The sequence below is a fragment of the Mobula birostris genome, chromosome 1, assembly GCF_030028105.1.
Source record: "Mobula birostris isolate sMobBir1 chromosome 1, sMobBir1.hap1, whole genome shotgun sequence".
Lineage (NCBI taxonomy): Eukaryota > Metazoa > Chordata > Chondrichthyes > Myliobatiformes > Myliobatidae > Mobula > Mobula birostris.
Genome location: NC_092370.1, coordinates 57,079,576 through 57,104,139, shown reverse-complemented (window position 1 = coordinate 57,104,139; position 24,564 = coordinate 57,079,576). Strand labels below are relative to the sequence as shown.

At 41.9% G+C, this 24,564-nt stretch overlaps 1 protein-coding gene across 1 annotated transcript in view; it reads right to left on the bottom strand.

Annotated features, from left to right (window-relative positions):
- Nucleotides 1-24,564, bottom strand: part of adcy8 (adenylate cyclase 8 (brain)) — a 153,573-nt gene that overhangs the window by 91,550 nt on the left and 37,459 nt on the right. The window contains exon 5 of the mRNA XM_072260863.1: nt 14,809-14,936. Within this exon, the coding sequence (XP_072116964.1) occupies nt 14,809-14,936 (128 nt within the window). The remainder of the gene's footprint in view (nt 1-14,808; nt 14,937-24,564) is intronic.

Here is a 24,564-nt window from a genome sequence, read left to right as displayed (position 1 = left end):
TCCGTTTTGTGCTGTGCTGTGTCCTTAACCCATCCCAGTTTCTTGCAGTCATGACCAGAGCAGTTGCCATACCAAGTCATGATGCGTACAGACGGAATGCTGTCTATGGTGCATTAGTAAAAATTGGTAAGGGATGATGGCGACATGCCAAATTTCTTTGGCCTTCTGAGGAAGTAGAGGCATTGTTGAGCTTCCTTGGCTGTGACATCAATGTGGTTGGACCAGGACGGGCTATTCGTGATGTTCACACTGAGGAACTTGAAGCTCTCAATCTTCTCAAACCCAACAGTATTGATGTAGGCATGATGCATGATAGAAACATAGAAAATAGGTGCAGGAGTAGGCCATTCAGCCCTTCGAGCCTGCACCGCCATTCAGTATGATCACGGCTGATCATCCAACTCAGAACCCTGCACCAGCCTTCCCTCCATACCCACTGATCCCTTTAGCCACAAGGGCCATATCTAACTCCCTCTTAAATATAGCCAATGAACTGGCCTCAACTGTTTCCTGTGGCAGAGAATTCCGCAGATTCACCACTCTCTGTGTGAAGAAGTTTTTCCTAATCTCAGTCCTAAAAGGCTTCCCCTTTATCCTCAAACTGTGACCCCTTGTTCTGGACTTCCCCAACATCGGGAACAATCTACCTGCATCTAGCCTGTCCAATCCCTTTAGGATTTTATATGTTTCAATCAGATCTCCCCTCAATCTTCTAAATTCCAACAAGTATAAGCCTAGTTCATCCAGTCTTTCATCATATGAAAGTCCTGCCATCCCAGGAATCAATCTGGTGAACCTTCTTTGTACTCCCTCTATGGCAAGGATGTCTTTCCTCAGATTAGGGGACCAAAACTGCACACAATACTCCAGGTGTGGTCTCACCAAGGCCTTGTACAACTGCAGTAGTACCTCCCTGCTCCTGTACTCGAATCCTCTTGCTATGAATGCCAGCATACCATTCGCCTTTTTCACCGGCTGCTGTACCTGCATGCCCACTTTCAATGACTGGTGTATAATGACACCCAGGTCTCGTTGCACCTCCCCTTTTCCTAATCGGCCACCATTCAAATAATAATCTGTTTTCCTGTTTTTGCCGCCAAACTGGATAACTTCACATTTATCCACATTAAGTTGCATCTGCTATGAATTTGCCCACTCACCTAACCTATCCAAGTCACTCTGCATCCTCCTCACAGCTAACACTGCCGCCCAGCTTCGTGTCATCCGCAAACTTGGAGATGTTGCATTTAATTCCCTCATCCAAGTCATTAATATATATTGTAAACAACTGGGGTCCCAGCACTGAGCCTTGCGGTACCCCACTAGTCACTGCCTGCCATTCTGAAAAGGTCCCGTTTATTCCCACTCTTTGCTTCCTGTCTGCCAACCAACTTTCTATCCACATCAATACCTTACCCCCAATACCGTGTGCTTTAAGTTTGCACACTAATCTCCTGTGTGGGACCTTGTCAAAAGCCTTTTGAAAATCCAAATATACCACATCCACTGGTTCTCCCCTATCCACTCTACTAGTTACATCCTCAAAAGATTCGATGAGATTCGTCAGACATGATTTTTCTTTCACAAATCCATGCTGACTTTGTCCGATGATTTCACCGCTTTCCCAATGTGCTGTTATGACACCTTTGATAACTGACTCTAGCAGTTTCCCCACCACCGATGTTAGGCTAACCAATCTATAATTCCCCGGTTTCTCTCCCTCCTTTTTTAAAAAGTGTGGTTACATTAGCCACCCTCCAATTCTCAGGAACTAGTCCAGAATCTAAAGAATTTTGAAAAATTATCACTAATGATGCATGTGTATCGACCCCCTTTATAAAGTCATGGACAGCATACCTCGACACGGTTTTATCCCCCCTTGTTCAATCCCTTCCTACCTATATTCGTGACACTTCTCATGCTCTTAAACTTTTCGATGATTTTAAGTTCCCTGGCCCCCACCGCTTTATTTTCACCGTGGATGTCCAGTCCCTGTATACTTCCATCCCCCATCAGGAAGGTCTCAAAGCTCTACACTTCTTTTTGGATTCCAGACCTAATCAGTTCCCCTCTACCACCACTCTGCTCCGTCTAGCGGAATTAGTCCTTACTCTTAATAATTTCTCCTTTGGCTCCTCCCACTTCCTCCAAACTAAAGGTGTAGCTTTGGGAACTTGTATGGGTCCTAGCTATGCCTGCTTTTTTGTTGGCTTTGTGGAACAATCTATGTTCCGTGCCTATTCTGGTATCTGTCCCCCACTTTTCCTTCGCTACATCGACGACTGCATTGGTGCTGCTTCCTGCACGCATGTAGAGCTCGTTGACTTTATTAACTTTGCCTCCAACTTTCACCCTGCCCTGAAGTTTACCTGGTCCATTTCCGACACCTCCCTCCCCTTTCTAGATCTTTCTGTCTCTGTCTCTGGAGACAGCTTATCCACTGATGTCTACTATAAGCCTACTAACTCTCACAGCTATCTGGACTATTCCTCTTCTCACCCTGTCTCTTGCAAAAACGCCATCCCCTTCTCGCAATTCCTCCGTCTCCGCCGCATCTGCTCTCAGGATGAGGCTTTTCATTCTAGGACGAGGGCGATGTCTTCCTTTTTTAAAGAAAGGGGCTTCCCTTCCTCCACTATCAATTCTGCTCTTAAATGCATCTCCCCCATTTCACGTACATCTGCTCTCACTCCATCCTCCCGCCACTCCACTAGGAATAGGGTTCCCCTGGTCCTCACCTACCACCCCACCAGCCTCCAGGTCCAATATATTATTCTCCGTAACTTCCGCCACCTCCAACGGAATCCCACCACTAAGCACATCTTTCCCTCCCCCCCCCCTGCATTCCGCAGGGATCGCTCCCTACGCGACTACCTTGTCCATTCGTCCCCCCCATCCCTCCCCACTGATCTCCCTCCTGGCACTTATCCGTGTAAGCGGAACAAGTGCTACACATGCCCTTACACTTCCTCCCTTACCACCATTCAGGGCCCCAAACAGTCCTTCCAGGTGAGGCAACACTTCACCTGTGAGTCGACTGGGGTGATATACTGCATCCGGTGCTCCCGATGTGGCCTTTTATATATTGGCGAGACCCGACGCAGACTGGGAGACCACTTTGCTGAACACCTACGCTCTGTCCGCCAGAGAAAGCAGGGTCTCCCAGTGGCCACACATTTTAATGCCACATCCCATTCCCATTCTGACATGTCTATCCACGGCCTCCTCTACTGTAAAGATGAAGCCACACTCAGGTTGGAGGAACAACACCTTATATTCCGTCTGGGTAGCCTCCAACCTGATGGCATGAACATCAACTTCTCTAATTTCTGCTAATGCCCCACCTCCCCCTCGTACCCCATCTGTTACTTATTTTTATACACACATTCTTTCTCTCGCTCTCCTTTTTCTCTCTCTGTCCCTCTGAATATACCCCTTGCCCATCCTCTGGGTCTCCCCCCCCTTATCTTTCATCCCGGACCTCCTGTCCCATGATCCTCTCATATCCCTTTTGCCAATCACCTGTCCAGCTCTTGGCTCCATCCCTCCCCCTCCTGTGTTCTCCTATCATTTTGGATCTCCCCCTCCCCCTCCAACTTTCAAATCCCTTACTCACTCTTCCTTCAGTTAGTCCTGACGAAGGGTCTCGGCCTGAAACGTCGACTGCACCTCTTCCTAGAGATGCTGCCTGGCCTGCTGCGTTCACCAGCAAATTTTATGTGTGTTGCTTGAATTTCCAGCATCTGCAGAATTCCTGTTGTTTGAGCTCTTTTGTTTTGTTGATATTCAGGAAAAGGTTATTGTCATGACACCATTTTACTAATCTCTATTTCCTTCCTGTACTCTAAATTATTGTTATTTGAGATACGGCCCACCATAGTAGCACTATCTGCAAAGTTGTAGATAGAATCTGGTCATGCATTCACGTGTGTAGGGAGAGTAGAGTAGGGAACTGAGGACACAGACTTGTGGAGCATCAGAGGAAGTGCGATAGAGGTGTTGCTGCCTGTCCTTACTGTTTGTGGTCAATTGGTCAGGAAGTCAAAGATCCAGTTGCAGAGAGAGGCATTGACTCCCAGGGTCTAGACTTTCATGAGTTTGCTTGGAATAATAGTATAGAATGCATAACTGTAGTCAATAAACAATAATATGATGTCTTTACGGTCCAGGCGTTCCAGGAATGAAGGCCAGGGAGATGGCTTCCACTGTAGACCTGTTTCAGCAGTAAGCAAGTTGCAGTGGGTTGAAGTTGTCTGGAAAGCTAGCATTGGTGCATGCCATGACCAGCCCCTCAATCACTTCATGGCTGGGTGACTGTTAGGAGAAATGGAAATAGGCAGTTAGAGCAGAGCACACCTGTGGCCATTCCCCTCAAAAATAAGTATACCGCTTTGGATACTTTAGTGGGGGATGACCTCCTGGGAGAATGCCACGACAAACGGGTTACAGGCACTGACCATGGGTCCATGGTGCAGAAGGGAAAGAGAGAGAAGAAGGGAACGGTAGTGATAGGAGACTCAATAGTGACAAGACTAGACAGGAAATTCTGTGGGTGTGAATGGGACACCCGGATAGTATGTTCCCTCCCAGGCGCCGGGGTCAAGGACGTCTTGGATCCTGCCTACAACATGTTGGAGAGGGAGGGAGAACATCCAGATGTCTTGGTACATATTGGTACCAATGACATAGGAAGGAAAAGCAAAGAGGTCCTCAAAAGAAAAATTAGAGAGCTAGGAGGAGGACAGGAGAAGATGGTGGCGCGACGCAGCTCGCAGCGGCCACTCCGGTGGTGATGTCTGTAATCTGTCAAGTAGGGTGCTGTGCACAATCCTGATTTGATGGAGATGGATGTGAGAGCACGGAGGAACATCTGGTGCAACTTCTGAAATGCCTGCTTCACTGCTGCTGCTACTGTGTGGTCTGAAATCTCCAGAGGGGAAGGCTCCGAGTCCTCGGCTTTGCTTGCTGCTTGGCGGTCAGGGTGGGGTCGAAGTGCTCGGCAGAGGATGGTGCTCGGAGAGGCTGTGTCGAAGGTTCGAAGTTTTCGGATGGACTCAGAGTCTGCTGCGGTCGGGTGCTTCCAATGGTGCTACATCAGCAAGTTTGCGGCACTTGGAGAGTTCCTCCCTTCTACCATCTGCGTGTGATAATGAGGCTATCGGGACTTTGAGACTTTCTTTTGCCATGCCCATGGTCTGCTCTTTATCAAATTACGGTACTGCTTTGCATTGTTGTAACTATATCCCTTACTAGCTCTTCTTTCAGTGAGTCCTGACGAAAGGTCTCAGCCCGAAATGTCGACTGTACCTCTTCCTATTGATGCTGCCTGGCCTGCTGCGCTCACCAGCAACTTTTATGTGTGTTGCTTGAAATTCCAACATCTGCAGATTTCCTCATGTTTGTGTTATAATTAGATGCTTTTGTCTGTTTTAGTCTTGGTTTGTCCTGTGTTTCTTGTGATATCATCCTGGAGGAACATTGTACCATTTTTTAAAGCATGCATTTCTAAATGACAATAAATGAGGACTGAGTGTCCTTATAATCTAATCTAAAAAAAGGTAGAAAGTTGAGCAGCAGGATCTTTTGGGTAGTAATTTCTGGATTTCTACTTATGCCACGCGCCAGTGAGGGTAGAAACAAGATGATTTGGCGGATAAATGCGTGGCTGAGAATCTGGTGCAGGGGGAAGGGCTTCAGGTTCTTGGATCATTGGGATCTCTTCTGAGGGAGGTATGACCTGTTCAAAAGTGACAGGTTGCACCTGAACCCAAGAAGGACTAATATTCTTGCGGGCAAGTTTGTTAGAGCTTTGGGGAAGGTTTAAGCTAATTTCACAGGGGGTGGGAACTGGAGTGAAGGGACTTAGGATAGTACCGATGGTAAAAAGGTAAAGATAGTGTGCAGTCAGACTGTCAGGAAGGGCAGGCAGGTGATGGGACTTAGTTGCAGCCAACAGGCTGAGTATCAAAACATTAGGGATGCAGAATCAGAAAGGATAGCAAATACAGTACTCAAGATTATTGTATCTAAATGCACATAGTATATGAAATAAGGTGGACGATCTTGTTGCAATATTACAGGTTGCCAGGTATGACATTGTAACTGTCAATGAATCATGGCTGAAGGATGGTTGTAGTTGGGAGCTGAATGTTCAAGGTTAAATGTTATATTGTAGAATAGGAAGGTAGGCAGAGGGGGTGGTGTGGCTCTGTTGGTAAAGAATGGCATCAAATCAGTAGAAGGATGTGACATAGGATCGGAAGATGTTGAATTATGGCTTCAATTGTGGGTTGAGTTATGAAACTGCAAGGGTAAAAGGACATTGATGGGAGTTATATACAGGTGTCCCAACAGCGGCTAGAAGGTGGACCACAGATGACAACAGGAAATAGGGAAGGTGTGTCAAAAAGGCAATGTTATCGTAATCATAGGATATGTTAACATGCAGATTGATTGGGAAAATCAGGTTGGTAATGGATCTCAAGAGAGTGAGTTTGTTGAATGCCTAAGACAAAGCTTTTTAGAGCAATTTGTCATTGAGCCTGCTAGGGAATCAGCTATACTGGATTCGATGTTATGTAATGAACCAAAGGCGATTAGGGAGCTTAAGGAACCAGTGATCACAATATGACTCAGTTCAACTTGAAATTTGATAGGGAGAAAGTAAAGTCTGATGTAGCAGTATTTCAGTGGAGTAAGGGAAATTACAGTGGTATGAGAGAGGAATTGGCCAAAGTAAATTGGAAGGAGCTGCTGGCAGGGATGTCAGCAGAGCAGCAATGGTGTGTGTTTCTGGGGAAAAATTATGAAGGTGCAGGACATGTGTATTCCAAAAATGAAGAAATACTCAAATGGTAAAATAGTACAACCATGGCTGACAAGAGAAGTCAAAGCTATTGTAAAAGCAAAAGAAAGGACATACAACAAAACAAAAATTAGTGGGAAGATAGAGGATTGGGAAGTTTTTAAAAACCTACAGAGAGCAAATAAAAATGATTAGAAGGGAAAAAATGAAATATGAAAGCAAGCTAGCAAATAATATCAAAGTGGATAGTAAAAGTTTTTTCAAGTATGTTAAAAATAAAAGAGAAATGAGAGTGGATATAGGACCACTAAAAAATGAGACAGGAGAAATAATATCGGGGGACAAGGAGATGGCTGCTGAACTAAATGAGTATTTTGCGTCAGTATTCACTGTGGAACACATTAGCAGTATGCTTGATGTTGGAGTGTGTGAAGGAAGAGGAGTGGGTGCAGTTACTATTACAAGAGAGAAGGTGCTCAAAAAGCTGAAAGACCTAAAGGTACATAAGTCACTGGACCAGATGAACTGCACTCTGGGGTTCTGAAAGAGGTAGCGTTAAAGATTGTGGTGGCATTAGATGTTAGAGTCAATTGTTAAGGATAAGGTGGTGGAGTACTTGGTGACACAGGACGGGTTAGTACAAAGTCAGCATGGTTTCCTTCAGGGAAAATCCTGCCTGATGAACCTGTTGGAATTCTTTGAGGAGATTACAAGTAGGATAGATAAAGGGGATGCAGTGGATATTGTATATTTGGACTTTCAGAAGGCCTTTGACAACGTGCCACACATGAAGCTGCTTACCAAGTTAAGAGCCCATGGTATTACAGGAAAGTTACGAACATGGTTAGAGTATTGGCTGATAGGTAGGTGGCAGTGAGTGGGAATAAAAGAATCCTTTTCTGGTTGGCTGCCAGTGACTCGCAGGGGTTGGTGCTGGGACTAGTTTTTATGCTGTATATAAATGATTTAGGTGATGGATTTGATGGCTTTGTTGCCAAATTTGCAGATGATACAAAGATTGGTGGAGGGGCAGATTTGGAGAATGGGCAAGAAAGTGGCAAATGAAATACAAATGTTGGAAAATGGTAGTAGAAATAAATGTGCAAACTATCTTCTAAATAGGGAGAAAATCCAAAAATCTGAGATGCAGAGGAACTTGGAAGTCCTTGTGCAGAACACCCTTAAAGGTTATCTTGCAGGTTGGGTTGGTGGTGAGGAAGGCAAATGCCATGTTAGTATTCATTTCTAAAAGTCTAGAATACAAGAGCAAGGATGTGATGCTGAGGTTTTATAAGGGACTGGTGAGGCTTCACCTTGAGTATTGTGAACAGTTTTGGGCCCCTCATCTTAGAAAAGATGTGCTGGCATTAGAGAGGGTCCAGAGCAGGTTTACAAAGATGATTCCAGGAATGAAAGGGTTTTCATACGAGGAATGTTTGATGGCTCTGGGTCTGTACTCGCTGGAATTCAGAAGGATGAAGGGGGATCTCATTGAAACCTTTTGAATGTTGAAAGGCCTAGAGAGAGTAGATGTGGAAACAATGTTTCCCATGGTGGGAGAGTCTAGGACAAAAGGGCACAGCCTCAGGATAGGGGGGTTCCCTTTCAAAATGGAGATGCAGAGAAATTTCTTTAGCCAAAAGGTGGAATTTTTTGCCACATGTAGCTGTGGAGGCCAGGTTGTTGGGTGTATTTAAGGCAGAGATTGATAGATTCTTGATTGGACATGGCATCAAAGGATATGGGGAGAAGTCCGGGAACTGGGGTTGAGGGGGAGAACAAAAAAGGATCAGCCATGATTGAATGGCGGAGCAGACTTGATGGGCCAGATGGCTTAATTCTGCTCCCAGGTTTTATGATGGTAGATGTCAGAGCCACTGGGCAATAGTTGTTAAGGCACTTTTCTTGGGTACTGGGATGAAGGTACTCTACTTAAACAGGAAGGAACCACAGCATGAAGCATGGAGAGGTTAAAAATGTCTGCAATACCCCTGCCAGCTGATCTAAGGAGAATGGCCTAGTACAAGTTCTGGCACTGATGATTTCCGTGGGTTCATATTGGTACACTGATCATGTCAGCAACAGTAACTATAGATTCAGGTGTACTGGGGACCGTCAGGGTGGGTGAGGACATACCCATTCTATCCTGTTTAAAATCATGGGCAAAGCCTTTATTCTACTTGATCCTTGTTTACAAGAACAATCCTGCATGCATGCTGATGACCAGCTGATTAATTGTCCGCATTTATATGTGCGTAAGCAAGTGTGGTATCCACTTCTGTGAATACTTTTGATTTTGCAAACTTTGCATGCAAGTTTTTTTTTAAAATGAGGAGTGGATATTGTTCATTTGCTACAACTTCATTTAGTGTGACCCTTGTAGTCACAACGCAACTGCACTGTTTTGACTGCCTGAGAAACAGCCACTATTAGTATGAACCACCTACTTTCGTTGTTTTTTGGAGAAGCACCCTATTTTCCTCTAACATATCTATTTCCCAGCCACCTTTCCCAACCATTTAGGACATTTCTAGGTTTGTAATAGATCTCCTTTGCATTTGATCTGATGAGAAGGTACAGATCATATCTTGCTATGCTTTTACAGCTGTCTTTGAACATATCTTTCCATTTCTTTACAGCACATGTTAATGCTGACTTCTGTTTTCACTTTGAATTTTAAAAGAAATTGCTGCTGGGGCTTGAGTTTGCACTAGATCTTGATGGAAGCTGCCAAAATGTGAGCCATCATTTGGCAAATGAAACACCTGGTTGTTCCAGCCAGACAAAACACTGATACATATTTGATATGGTAGAATAGCTGACTCAGATTATATGCTGAGATTCTATTTTGTAGTTTTAGACTTTGGTATGGCTCTCCATCTGAGGATTTCAGTCATGCCAGTTGCTTAAATGGATGAAAATTTCCAAATATTCTCAAGTGCCATTTCCATGGCCGCGAAAATTTACATGCACATTGGAGTAACTCAGTATTTTAATATTTGGCACAATCTGAAAACGCAGGACAATTTTAATGCAAGAATAAATTTAATGATGAAACAACATATTAACTAATGCTCTTTCTCTCCTTCCAACTCCTTTTTTTCACATTTCAACATTCAGCAAATTCTAAGAGGCATTTATTGTAGTTTCTGCACATAATTAATCAAAACATTAGGCAGCATCTAGGGGAGGAAAAAAGAGCCAAGATTACAATCTGAGACCATTGAACAATGTTTCAATAATGAATATATCCTTGCATTACAATTGCCCTTGAAGGGGCTCAGTCTGAAACGTCAGTTCTTTCTTCCTCTCCATAGATACTGCCTGACCTGCCGAGTTTTTCCACTATTTTGTGTTATTCTGTCAGGAGTGCAACTTTCATATGTTTGCATAACTCATTATTTTCAGATCTCACAATATCACTTTCCCATAGAAACTTCACAATATTACTCACTTTAATGTACAATGTATAAGCTGAACAGTTCATGACCCGGGTCATAAATCCCAAGGCTCCCTGTGTAGCCAGTCAGAAAAATCATGTTGTCATCATCTTTTACAACTGTGACATAGGCATTTTGGTATATGACAGACCAATGATAAGCCTTTGCCACTGTGTTTTGCTGTCTTATGCCCCCTCACTGCAGAAGCAATGTACATTGGTACCTTGGCTTTGGTAAAGAAGGTTCAATGCAAGTAGTCATTGAAAAATATGATTCATGTGCTACAAAACTTGTCAAGTGAGTACAATTAGTGTCCTTCAATGATCCTGAAGAAAAATCATCTGAGGTTCCACCCTTCTTGCAAATTGTAATATATTCACCTTATATTATAGGCAGATCAAAGCAAGTTGTGGTTTATTTGCAAAGTAGAACACTTAAACTACACATGTTGTAACCTGATGAGTGTTTCAGTCAATGCTACATTGTTATGAAGCAGGCAAGCTTTAACACCTTCCTCTAAAAACAGAGATGAAATGTATCCACACAGAGACAGAGGCATAGAATAATACAGGCCCTTCAGCTCAATGAGTCCATGTTGACCACGGTACCAATTTACTGACTTCTGCCCATATCCCTCTAAGCCCCATCCACCCCTCTATATACCTATCCAAATGCATCTCAATACCTGCCTCAACCATATCTCTGCCAGCTCATTTCATATACTCACATCTGTCTACATGACAAAGTGACCACTCATGTCTTCTTAAAATCTTTCTCCTCTCACACTATATCAATGCACACCACTGTTGAACTCCCTTACCTGTCTATGCCTCTCATAATTTCAGATATTTCAAAAGATCACACCTCATTCCCCTACATTCCAAGGCATAAAGACCTAGCCTGCCCAACCTCTCTCTATAGCTCAAGCCCTCTAGTCCTAGCAACATCCTTGTAAATCTTTTCTCCACTCTAGACAGCATAACCACCCCTTTCGATAACAGGGTGAGCAAAACTATAGAGTAGTCCAAGTGTGTCCTCACCAATGACTTATACAAGCATGTAATATCTCAACTCCTATACTCAGTACCTTGACTGATGAAAGCCAGCATGCTAAGTACCTTTTTCACCACCGTCTACCTATGATGCTACTTTCAACAAACCATACACTTGTACTCCTGTGTCTCTCTGTTCCATCACACTAACCAGTGCCCCATAGTGTAAGTCCAATGTTGGTTTGACTTTCCAAAATAGGTCACCTCATACTAATCTGCATTGAAGTCTATCTGCAACTCCTCAGCCCACTTCCCTACCTGATCAGTATTGTAATCTATAACAACCTGTTTCGCCATCAACAACACCTCCTAATTTTGTATCATCTGCTAGCTTACTGATCCAGCTTGCGGATTCACACTCAAATCCAAATCATTTCTATAAATAAGGAATACCAAGGGTCTTAAAAGCTTCCCACTTGCATTCATTCATTTCCTTTCAAACAGGCTCACCCAATCACCCTCTGCTAGATTCTGTCTAATTCTTCCAAAATTAGCCCTGCTAACAAGTATATTTTCAATCACTACCTAAAACTAATAGAACAATAGTTACTGGACCAAAAAATGCTCACTAACAGACAATTCCAACCACTTGCTCTGTCCAGTCACTGGAGTCCAGTGTCATGCCCTATTGACTCAGGAAACTTTCCAGGACCTAGCTCACAAAATTAACTTCCTCAGCCCTCTACTGTATTTCAAAGTATTGCACAATCATTGAAACTGAAACCTCAGATATTATCATATTGGTGGGAAATCCATAAATCAAATTGCAAAGACTCGCCATCAACAACAAAAGAAATGATAATCTTCAAATGATACAGATGGATATTTTATGTCTGTCTTTGAAGACAGGTTGACCTCAGCCAAAAAAGTGTTAAATCCAAAATACAGCAAAACCTCAGTGTTTCTTTAATACACTTAAATCTCAGTATTGCAGTGAAATATCAATGATGGGACTTAAATCTTTACTCTTACGACTTAGGAACATAACCCAACCTTAAGTATAGAGAAATGTGAAATGCAGTAATGCAGGTTTTATTGATCCAATAACATTGTGTCATAAAAATGAATTGTGTTTCTTGCTTAAAGTAACAATTTGGAATAGCAACAAAATATTCCTCAGACCAATCCTGCTTTGGAATGCAAAAGAAGCAAACAAAGTTTTTTTTCAGGATTGACCTTGTATTTAAAAAATACCACAAAAAAATACTGGCAGGGATGATGGCAGAGCAGCAATGGCCGTAATTTCTGGAACTAATTGGAAGGGCAGGACAAATACACCTCAAAGAGGAAGAAGTATTCTAAAGGCAGAATAACATAACCATTGCCAAAACCAACATAAAAGCCAAAGAAAGGGCATATAATGAAAGAAAAATTAGTGTGAAGTTAGAGGATTGGGAAGCTTTTAAAAACCAACAGAAGGTAAGAAAAGAAATCATAAAGAAGGAAAAGATGAAATGCAAACATAAGCTAGCCAATAATATTAAAGAGGATACCAAAAGTCTCTTCAGATACATAAAGCATAAAAGAGAGGGGAGAGTAGATATCAGAGCACTTGAAAATGACAGTGGAGAGGTGGTAATGGGGGACAAATTGAATAAGTATGTTGCATGAGTCTTCAATGTGGAAGACATTAGCAGTATGGTGGAAGTTCATGAGTGTCAAAAGGCAGAAGTGTGAGAAGGTTCTTGACAGTTCTGAAGGTAGATAAGTCACCTAGACCAGATGGGGTACACCACAGTGTTCTGAAAGAGGTGACTTGAAGAGATTGTGAATGCATTAGTAATGATCTTTCACAAATCAATAGATTCTGACATGGTTCTAGAGGAATGGAAAATTGCAAATGTCACTCTACTCTTCAAGAAGAGAGAGAGGCAGAAGAAAGGAAAGTATAGGCTAGTTAGTCTGACCTCAGTAGTTGGGAAGATGTTGGAGTCAAATATTTTGGGGTACTTGGAGGTACGTGATAAAATAGGTCATAGTCAGCATTGTTTCCTTGAAGCAAATCTTGCCTAACAACTCTGTTGGAATTCTTTGATGAAATAACAAGTAGGATAGACAAAGGAGAATTGCTGGATGTGGTGTACTTGGATTTTCAGAAGGCCTTTGACAAGGTGCCACACATGAGGCTGCTTAACAAGCTATAAGCCCATCGTATTTCAGGAAACATACTAGCATAGATAAAGCATTGGTTGATTAGCAGGAGGCTAAGAGTGGGAATAAAGAGAACCATTTCTGGTTGGCTGCTGACAACTGTGGTGTTCTACAGGGGTCTGTGTTAGGTCCACTTCTTTTTACATTATATGTCAATGACTTGATGATGTAATTGATAGCTTTGTGGGCCACATTTGTGGGTGATACAAAGATAGATGGAATGGGAAAGTAGTTTTGAGGAAATAGAGAGGGTACAGAAGGATTTATACAGATTAGGAGAGTGGGAAAAGAAGTGGCAGATGGAATACAGTGTTGGGAAGTGTATGGTCATGCACTTTGGCAGAAGAAATAAAAGTATAGATTATTTTCTAAGTGGAGAGAAAATTCAAACATCTGTGGGCAAAGGGACTTGAAAGTCCTTGTGCAGGATTCCCTAAATGTTAAATTGCAGGTTGAGTCTGGGGTGAGGAAGGCAAATGTGTTGTTAGCATTAATTTCAAAAGGACTAGAATATAAAAGCAAAGATACAACGTTGAGGCTTTATAAAGCACTGATGACGCTTCACGTGGAATATTGTAAGAAGTTTTGGGCCCCTCATCTTAGAAAGGATGTGCTGACATTGGAGAGGGTACAAATGAGATTCACGAAGATGATTCTGGGATTGAAAGGCTTGCCATATGAGAGTGTTTGATTGCTTTGGACCTCTATTCACTATAATTCAGAAGAATAAGGCAAAACCTCACTGAAACCTATCGAATGTTGAAAGGCCTCAATAGAGTAGATGTGGAGAGGATGTTTCCTATGATGGGGGAGTCTAAGACAAGAGGATTCAGCTTCATAATAGGGGGCTGTCCTTTTCAAATAGATATGAGGAGGAATTTCTTCAGTCAGGGAGTAGTTGATCTGTGGAATTTGTTGCCATAAATGTCCGTGGAGGCCATGTCATTGGGTATATTTAAGGCAGAGGTTGACAGATTCATGAATAGTCAGGACATGAAGGGAGACGGGGAGAATGCAGGAGATTGGGGCTGGGAGGGAAGATAGATCAGCCATGATGAAATGGTGGAGCAGACCCAATGGGCCAAATGGCCTAATTCTGCTCCTATTTCTTACAGTCTTATGATCTTACAACACTCTTGTTACACACAGAATAACTCATAATAGTTCATTAAGACACAGATTTTGAAGAAAAAGCAAAAATCTATTTAAATCTCTGGAAAAGTTATTTATACTTAAAATGCATATTGGTTTCTGTTTTAATTATTAAATATGTAAATTTATATGTATTATGTACTGTTACTTCTGTAAAGTTAGATTTTCAACAAGTTGAGTCACAATTGCAGAATTGTGATGACTTTACCTTATGGTCTTGATCATGCTAAGGCCCATTTCAACACAGCAGTGTGCATGGTCTTGCCGTGGCTCAGGGAGTCCAGATACGCAGTAATAGCAATCTCCCAGGATCTTAATTCTAAGACAGTGATGTTCCTAAAACATTATTAAAGTACTTAAATTAATATACTGCTTTTGCCAATTGTATCAGATGGAACTTTCTGATGGCATTCAACAAAATACTCACTGCTGTAGAGTAAAGCATATAACTTTGCTGGTTGCTATACATTTATAATAAAGTATATATTGCCGATTTTCATTTCACATTTATTGAAACTTCTGTCAATTATATTCAAAGGTTCGAAGGTCAAGTTTAATGTCAGAGAAATGTATACAATATACATCCTGAACTGCTTTTTCTTTGTAAAACATCCACGAAAACAGAGAAGTGCCCCAAAGAATGAATGACAGTTAAATGTGAGAAATCCAAAGAAAAATTACAAAACAGCCATTTCTCTTTGGAAATTAGGGTCTGTGAAATAGGCACTCTTAATAGGCAAGCTCAAGTACATGTTAACTATCAAAGCATGTCTAGAATGACTGGGAATATACATTATACATTTATATAAATACTGTATATGTACTGTATATACCGTATGCAGACATATGATTCTGTAGGGGCTGGAATTTGGAACAACAGCTAAGATGCTGCAGAAGTAGAATGGGGCATCTGTAGAGGGAAATTTTTTTGGATCAATACCTTTCATCTGTATCAAATATGATGACAAAATATAGTATTAATGGTAAGACTCTAGGCAGTGTAGAGGATCAGAGGGATCTTGGGGTCCGAGTGGTTAAGAAGTCATATGGTGTATTAGCCTTCATCAACCATGGGATTGAGTTTAAGAGCCAAGAGGTAATGTTACAGCTATATAGGACCCTGTTCAGACCCCACGTGGAGTACTGTGCTCAGTTCTGGTCACCTCACTACAGGAAGGATGTGGAAACTATAGTAAGGGTGCAGAGGAGATTTACAAGGATGTTGCCTGGATTGGCGAGCATGCCTTCTGAGAATAGGTTGAGTGAACTTGGCCTTTTCTCCTTGGAGCGGAGGAGAATGAGAGGTGACCTGATAGAGGTGTATAAGATGGTGAGAGGCACTGATCGTGTAGATAGTCAGAGGCTTTTACCCAGGGCTGAAATGGCTAACACGATAAGGCATAGTTTTAAGGTGCTTGGAAGTAGGTACAGAGGAGATGTCAGGGATAAGTTTTTTTACACAGAGAGTGGAATGGGCTGCCGGCGACGGCGGTGGAGGCGGATACAATAGGGTCTTTTACGAGACTCCTGGATAGGTACATGGAGCTTAAAAAAAAAATAGAAGGCTATGGGTAACCCTAGATAATTTCTAAAGTAATTACATGTTCGGCACAGCATTATGGGCCGAAGGGCCTGTATTGTGCTGTAGGTTTTCTATGTTTCTATGGATCAGGTATCTATTTAATCCCTTGTTGAACAGTGGCATAATAACACATCACATGATGGCACATCCTTCTCCCCAGAAAATAACACTGCATGAAGCATTCAACAACTTCTGTGAATCCTTATGCTAACTATTGAGTCCTAAAGGACACAATGTGATCTAATTAGCTCCAGAATCAATACATATCCTAGTTAGTGATGCAAAATGGGCCGAATAATTCGGTATGTAAAGTAAATGATTATTTGCTATGTGCCAAAAGGATGAAACACTAGGCAAGAGATGAACCCATACAATTCCAAGGTAGTGCAAGGTGAAGCAAACAAACCATAAGGAAATGAATAATCCTCTGTACAATACGAGGCACCTGTGTTCAGTTATTGGAAGTATGACGCGAGAATACAAATTTGTTAGTAACAACATCGTTTTTATTATAGACACATTGCTCATTTGGACAATGGGTCTTAGAAACAGGTAGTTTTATGGGCAATATAAGCAATTGCCTTGTGAGTAAACATGGAAATAGAAAACTAGTAGTGAAAGACATCTGAGTTTCAGTCATCATAATAAAATGAAAACATCTGAAAATTGGATAAGTGAAAAAAGATTAAGTTTAAATTGATGGAAAGCAACTTGAGTAAAATTCATCAAGTGATTGTACTGAACAGGAGCGAAAGTAAATGGAATGCTTTGAAAAGAGCACCTCTGGCTGCCACAATGCAAACCCTACGATTAGCAGTGAAGTTTAAAGTAAAAAAAACAATTTTCCAATTGTATCTGAAGATAAGCTACTGGAAGTTAACAAAATAATCATAAAATTGAAACATACTTGCTTTAAAAATAATTACATGGTGTGGTTTACTCCTATTCTTAAGCACTAAAAGGTGGCCTGCAGCTGCTGTATTGTCAGCAATCTTAACAGAAGGGCTGCTGCTGTCCCTACTGCAACAGAGCAGGATCAGGAACATGCTGCCAGTGGTCATTAAGCTCATGGTGGCTATCGATCTTATTGCTTCTGATTATATCTACAATACTTTGTTGTGATGGAGCTAACAGCAATATCTTGCTCTAAGACAGTGCAGTTTATTTTATTCTGCATTGGCAAAGAACAGTGGTCACCATGACTACATGAATTCAAGAGGAATTTGGGCTTTCTGATTGTGCAGAACTACATTGACTGTAGTTATGATGCTTTCAGGGCACCAAGCATGACTTCTGAGATGTACTGTAAGAACAGACGATTTCTCCCACACCCTGAATGTTCAGCTGGCTACGTTTGAGGACACCAAAATATGACGATCAGGGCCAAGAAATGTATATGAAACATTCCTTCACTACAATCTGTTGCACTTCCTGTTTACGCCCCTCCTACTAAACTCATGGCAGGCAGGGGCCCTCTTCTAACCATCTGGTTTCTAAGTCCCATTGTCCAAACGAGCAATGTGTTTATAGCAAAACCTATGTTGTTACTAACAAATTTGCACTTTGGGTCATACTTCCAATAGCTGAGCACAGGTGCCTTGGATTGTACAGAGGATCACTGAATCCTTATGGTTTGTTTGCTTCAGCCTGGGAACTGTATGGGTCCATCTCTTGCCCAGTGCTGCAGTAGGACAGAAGGAGAAGGAGGTAATAGGAAAGGAAGAAAGAGGGAAAATAGATACTGCAGGAGGGGAAAGGAAACATGTTCTTGGCCAGACTGTCAAAGACCAACACATCAGACTCAACTTTCGCTCAGCAGTGTTCCAATTCTCTATTCCATAACAGTTTTGATCTTTCTTCTGACTCTGATCACTGCAGCACCCATAAGATTATAATGACAAGAGTATCTAGCCATGATAGAAACATCAACTAAACATGCAGATCGAATCCCTTAGTGCCTACTTTCCATAAGTGTATGCCTGTATTCATTACTCTCAGTAGCCGCAGCACTGGCCGGGAAAAGCTGGTGCCTTTCTTTCAAAAAGACTGGAGATACTGTTGGAGGATGACTCGAGACCCTCTGTACCTAGACAGCTAAGCTTCAGATTGCATCATATCACCATGTGGGGCGGTGATCAGGTTGGCAAGAGCACTGGGTAATTACAGCAATGGCACCATATATACTGTCACTTTGAGAGATAGGAACAGAATTGTGCTATACCAAGTTACTATCTCTCCCCCAGGATAATGTCTCAATGATTCTGGTCAACTGCTGGAGGACTTCTTTTCATAGAGTGTTGTGAATCTCTTTCATCTTGATACCCACTGTTATAGTGGTAGCTGTCTGAGATTGATAATGCAGTACTGAACTGTTAAATAGTTTCTGATTATACTGCAGTGAGAGCTCAGAAATTGCCTTCAAACGCTGCAGGCAGAGGGATTCACAACCACTGAGGTGTGGTGAGCTACAACTCCCAAACTGGAAACAGTGATTTCCAGAATCTGCACAGATATTTGTAGAAGGTTGCAGTTGGATGCTACCTCACTTCTAAATGTACAAGAGACTTGAGGCAGAGCTGCTAAAGCACTAAGCTTTTCATTTAAAAAAAAAAAAAAAAAAAAAAAAAAAATCGCTCTTTTCTTGCTGGCTGCACCGTTTGTGTCCTTGAGAAGCTGGCCCCCGCGCTATCCTGTCCCCTTTTTTGGCTGCAGATCGCTAGTGCCTGATAATTCACCGCATGCAGATGATGAACAGTTCAGTTAAGTTCCTGGATTAGAAACAACCTTGGGAGGTGAATACTGTGTGAGGCTGGTGTGCCAGTAGGACTACTAGGTCATGGTGATTTAAGCTCTCTTTACAACCTTGTGTGAACACATTGAACCTTGGGTGGATTATGTCCAAGGCTTACATATGCCATTTTTGTATCCTCCCATTGTCACTTATGAGTGGGTACTAAGCAATGTAGAACGAAGACCTCTCTTCGCTTCACCTCATTAAACAGGCTCATAAATATTGCATCAAAATTGTGGTACCTGCTGTGACCTCTTCTAGCAAATAGTAAGCGCCTTTGGAATGTCTTTTACCACTTCGTACCAGCTACAATGCAGTTACTCTTCAAGGAGAGCAGACTGGATTTGATCAGTACAAGTTAGTTTCAACTGGCACTAGCCGCTAATGAAATGGACCCTATTGTGATTTATTAAGGTAACCTAATAGCTGAACTCCAGGTAATAAGCAAGTAGCATGGATTTATTGTATTTCCTGCGCATGGTTGAGATACAGACCAAACTTTACATTACAATCCAAAGGCATACTTTACTGCGCTACATATTTTATGCCTCAACATACTTAGATTTTTTTTTTTAAAGCCAATTTTTTTTAAAAACCAATTCATCTGCCATTCATCATCTTTAACAAAGATCAGAAATCAGTCTCACAAGACTATCATGTCATTACAGATGTCAGAAAGACAATTTGAGGTGCATAGACCATTGATAATGGGAATAAATTAGGCTAATTCAGGTACAATAGGAGAAATAGACTCATGACATTTTTTAATATGGATGTATGTGATATCAGGAACTTGAGTAACAACATACTGGATGGGCTTGTTCAAGGTTGCTGAGTTTGTAAATTACAAGGGGTTAGGTAGCTTGAGTCAGAAAGGATTTGTAATAGACAAAGACTATTGTACAAACCAGTAGGGCATTAGGATATCTTACCAGGACTATTAATAGTTGCCATCATAGAGATAAAGAGCACTGAAAGAGGTCAGATGAAGGCTACTGAATTAATGGACAGATTAAGGGCTTTAGTATCAGAAATAAAATGAAGAACTAAATTACTTGAATTATTAGGTAGTTTACAACAGAAAAAATCCAAAATGTTTTAATGCCTAGATACAGGTTGGCTGTTTAGAATTTTTTAATTTGGTAGAATCTTTGCCCTCTGGAATAATTCCCAACACAAGCAGTAAGTGGAGATTTGCTTAAAATATTAAAAAGGATGCTGGCTGAGTTCCCAAGTGTCTAATGTGGCTAAAATAGATGGTGAGTCACTGGAAGTATGTTATGCAATCAACTTAGTCTCCAAGAACATGTTTGATCAATTTCAAAGGGAAGAGACAAATTATCTGCCTTTATCCTGATTAAGCCTAAGCAATATTTCTTGGACAGTTGGGAGGTATGAAGATATGGGATGTTGAGCAGTATTTGCTTTTATAGAAGGTGACTTAGCTATTGGCATTTGTATTGGAGGACCAGCTAAAGTTCATATCTATTTTGCATTTTTAATACACACACACAAAATGCTGGTGGAATGCAGCAGGCCAGGCAGCACCTATAGGAAGAAGTACAGTCGACGTTTCGGGCCGAGACCCTTCGTCAGGACTAACTGAAAGAAGAGATAGTAAGTGATTTGAAAGTGAGAGGAGGAAGAGATCTGAAATGATAGCAGAAGACAGGAGGGGAGGGGTGGATCTAAGAGCTAGAGAAGGGAGAGGATCATGGGACGGGAAACCCACCACCAAGCACATCTTCCCCTTCCCCCTTTTTTCTGCTTTCCACAGGGATCGCTCCCAACGCGACTCCCTTGTCCATTCGTCCCCCCCATCCCTCCCCACTGATCTCCCTCCCAGCACTTATCCTTGTAAGAGGAACAAGTACTACACATGCCCTTACACTTCCTCCCCCACCACCATTCAGGGCCCCAGACAGTCCTTCCAGGTGAGGCGACACTTCACCTGTGAGTCGGCTAGGGTGATATACTGTGTCTGGTGCTCCCATATTGGCGAGACCCGACACAGACTGGGAGATTGTTTCGCTGAATACCTACGCTCTGTCCACCAGAGAAAGCAAGATCTCCCAGTGGCCACACATTTTAATTGCACGTCCCATTCCCATTCTGATATGTCTATCCATGGCCTCCTCTACTGTCAAGATGAAGCCACACTCAGGCTGGAGGAAAAACACCTTATATTCCATCTGGGTAGCCTCCAACCTGACGGCATGAATATTGCCTTCTCTAACTTCCGTTAATGCCCCTCCTCCCCTTCATACCCCGTCCCTTATTTATTTACTTTACATATTTTTTATTTTTCCTTTTTTTTCCTCTCCCTTTTTTTTCTCCCTCTGTCCCTCTCACTATAACTCTTTGCCTGCTCTCCACCCTCCGGGCTCCCCTCCCCCTTCTCTTTCTCCCCAGGCTTCCCGTCCCATGGCCCTCTCCCTTCTCCAGCTCTTAGATCCACTCCTCCCCTCCTGTCTTCTCCTCCTATCATTTTGGATCTCCCCCTCCCACTCTCTAATCTCTTACTATCTCTTCTTTTAGTTAGTCCTCACGGAGGGTCCTGGTCCAACCAAAACGTTGACTGTACCTCTTCCTATAGAGGCTGCCTGACCTGCTGTGTTCACCAACATTTTTTGTGTTGCTTGAATTTCCAGCATCTGCAGATTTCCACATTTTTGCATTTTTAATACATGTTTTTGTCTCCTCTACTTCTCTTTCCTCCTTCAACATATTCTTTGAAGGAGGAAAGAAAATCAGAGATGACCGTAAGAGAAGAATTAGGCCATTTGGCCCATCAAGTCTGCTCTGACATTCAATTGCGGCTGATCCTTTTTTTTTTCCTCTCTTCAGCTTCACTCCCCAGCCTACTCCCCAGAACCTTCGATGCTGTGGCCAATCTAGAACTTATCAATCTCCACCTTAAATACACCCAATGACCTGGCCTGTAGTACACAGCTGCCTGTGGTAAAAATTCCACAAATTCACCACGCTCTGGTTAAAGAAATTCCTCCATGTCTCTGTTTTAAATGGACGCCCCTCCGTCCTGAGGCTGTGCCCTGTTGTCCTAGACTCACCCACCATGGGTAACATTCTTTCCAACTTCTACTCTCTCTAGGCCTTTCAACATTCGAAAGGTTTCAATGAGATTCCCCCCCCCCCACACACACATCCTTCTAAATTCAAGCCAGTACAGGCCCAGAGCCATCACATGATAACCCTTTCATTCCTGGAATCATCCTTGCGAACCTCCTCTGAACCCTCTCCAAAGTTAGCACATCTTTTCTTAGATAAGGAGGAGCCCAATACATTTTATTGACCAACTGTTCCAATGACCACTTTAGACTTATATGATATATTGATTGCTAATGCTTTTGTAAAGTATTCACAAATATTTTACAATGTTATAGCTACTATAGTGAGGAAATTGGTTGTTTGTAAATTCCAAGCAGCTTAATTATCTACTTCTGTAATTATTCCAGCTAACTAATATATATTTTGCAACGATTAGCTATTAATGTAATATATTAATTAGCCTTCATTATTTTTCAATGTAGAGTTCAAGTTTAATTATCATTCAACCATATGTGAATACCCATGAATACAACCAAATGAAACAGGGTTACAAATGAAACAATCACTGCTGCGATCGAATGCATCTTACTGGAAATTCCAGAATTAATTACTAGAAGTAATTGTTAGATTAGTGTCATTACCTTTAAAGACATCCTTGCTTACTTTGAGGACTGTGGCTATTAAATATGTTCTTCCCGATTATGGGGTAACCTGATCAACAAGTACTCTAATAATACTAAAGCCTTAAAGTACTGCCACAAAAGTGCTTCTAACAAATTTGCAGTTTTTGCTGAAACCTTTCTAATAATGTGGTAGCTCTTTTCGAATCATAGAGTCATAGAGAAGTACAGCACAGAAGCAAGCCCTTCAGCCAACTAGTCTGTGCTGAACCATTTAAACTGCCTATTCCCATCAAACTGCATCTGGACCCTCCATACTTCTACTATCCATGTACCTATCCAAACTTCTCTTAAATGTTGAAATTGAACTTGCATGCACCACTTGTACTGCAGCTCATTCCACACTCTCGTGATCCTCTGAGTTAAGAAGTTTCCCTCATGTTCCCCTTAAACTTTTCACATTTCACCCTTAACCCATGACCTCTAGTTATTGCTCCACTGAACCTCAGTGGAAAAAGCTTGCTTGCATTTACCCCATCAAACCCCTCATAATTTTGTATACTTCTATCAAATTTCCCCTCAGTCTTCTACTTTCCAAGGAATTAGGTCCTAACCTATTCAATCTTTTCTTATAACTCAGGTCCTCCAGTCTTAGCAATATCCTTGTAAATTTTCTCTGTACTCTTTCAACCTTATTTACATCTTTCCTGTAGGTAGCTACCCAAAACTACAAACAATACTCCAAATTTGACCTCACCAATGTCTTACACAACTTCAAAAAAACATTCCATCTCCTGTACTCAATACATTGATTTATGAAGGCCAATGTGCCAAAAGCTTTCCTTATGATCCTGTCTACCCATGACAGCACTTTTAATGTTAGCACTCATTTCAAGAGGAGTTGAATATGAAAGTAAGGATGTAATGCTGAAGCTTTATAAGGCACCGGTGAGGCCTCACTTGGAGTATTGTGAGCAGTATCAGGCCCCCTATCTAAGAAGGGATGTGAAGGATGTGAGGTCACTGGAGAGGATTCAGAGGCGTTTCATGAGAATTATTCCAGAAATAACTGTTATTATATGAAGAACGTTTGATGACACAGTGCCTGGGGATTTATTCAGTTTAATTTGCCTCAAGACAGTAAACACCTCCTCCTCTGTAATCTGTATAGGGTCCATGAAGTCAATGCTTCTTTGCCTCACTTCTATAGACCCTGCATCCATCTCCTGAGTAAATACAGAGTCAAAAAATCCATTTATGATCTACTGATGCATACAGACTTGCAGGAACTTTGAAAGTGAGACACTATATTTCCTTACACAAACATTCCTAGACTGTTTCAAGGACTCTGTCGTTTTCTCACTTCTCTCTTTTTTTAAAATCTCCAGTTCCTGCTGAATGGTCTTGGTCCGAAATGTCAACTGTACTCTTTTCGATAAATCCTGCCTGGCCTGCTTGAGTTCCTCCAGCATTTTGTGTGTGTTACTATATAGTCGGCCCTCCTTATCTGCGAGGGGTTGGTTCCGGGACCCCTAGCGGATACCGAAAAACGCAGATGCTCAAGTCCCTTATTCAACCTGCTTCAATGTGGTGGACCTTAGCACCCAGCGGAACCCCGGACCTTATTTAACCTGAGTTAGTGAGGTGGATATTAGGACCCGGTGGCGCAGCTCTGAATTTGCAGTTTCTCTGTTCACAAAAATAATCATGATCACGATTGAAAATAAAGTGGAAATAATAAAGCAATCGGAAAGAGGTGAAGTGCCATCGGTCATTGGAAAAGTGTTAGGCTACAGTCAGTCAACGATCGGAACAATTTTACGGGATAAAGTGAGAAAGGCCCTGCCCCAATTAAAGCTACAGTTATTACTAAGCAACACAGTGGTTTAATTATTGGGTTTT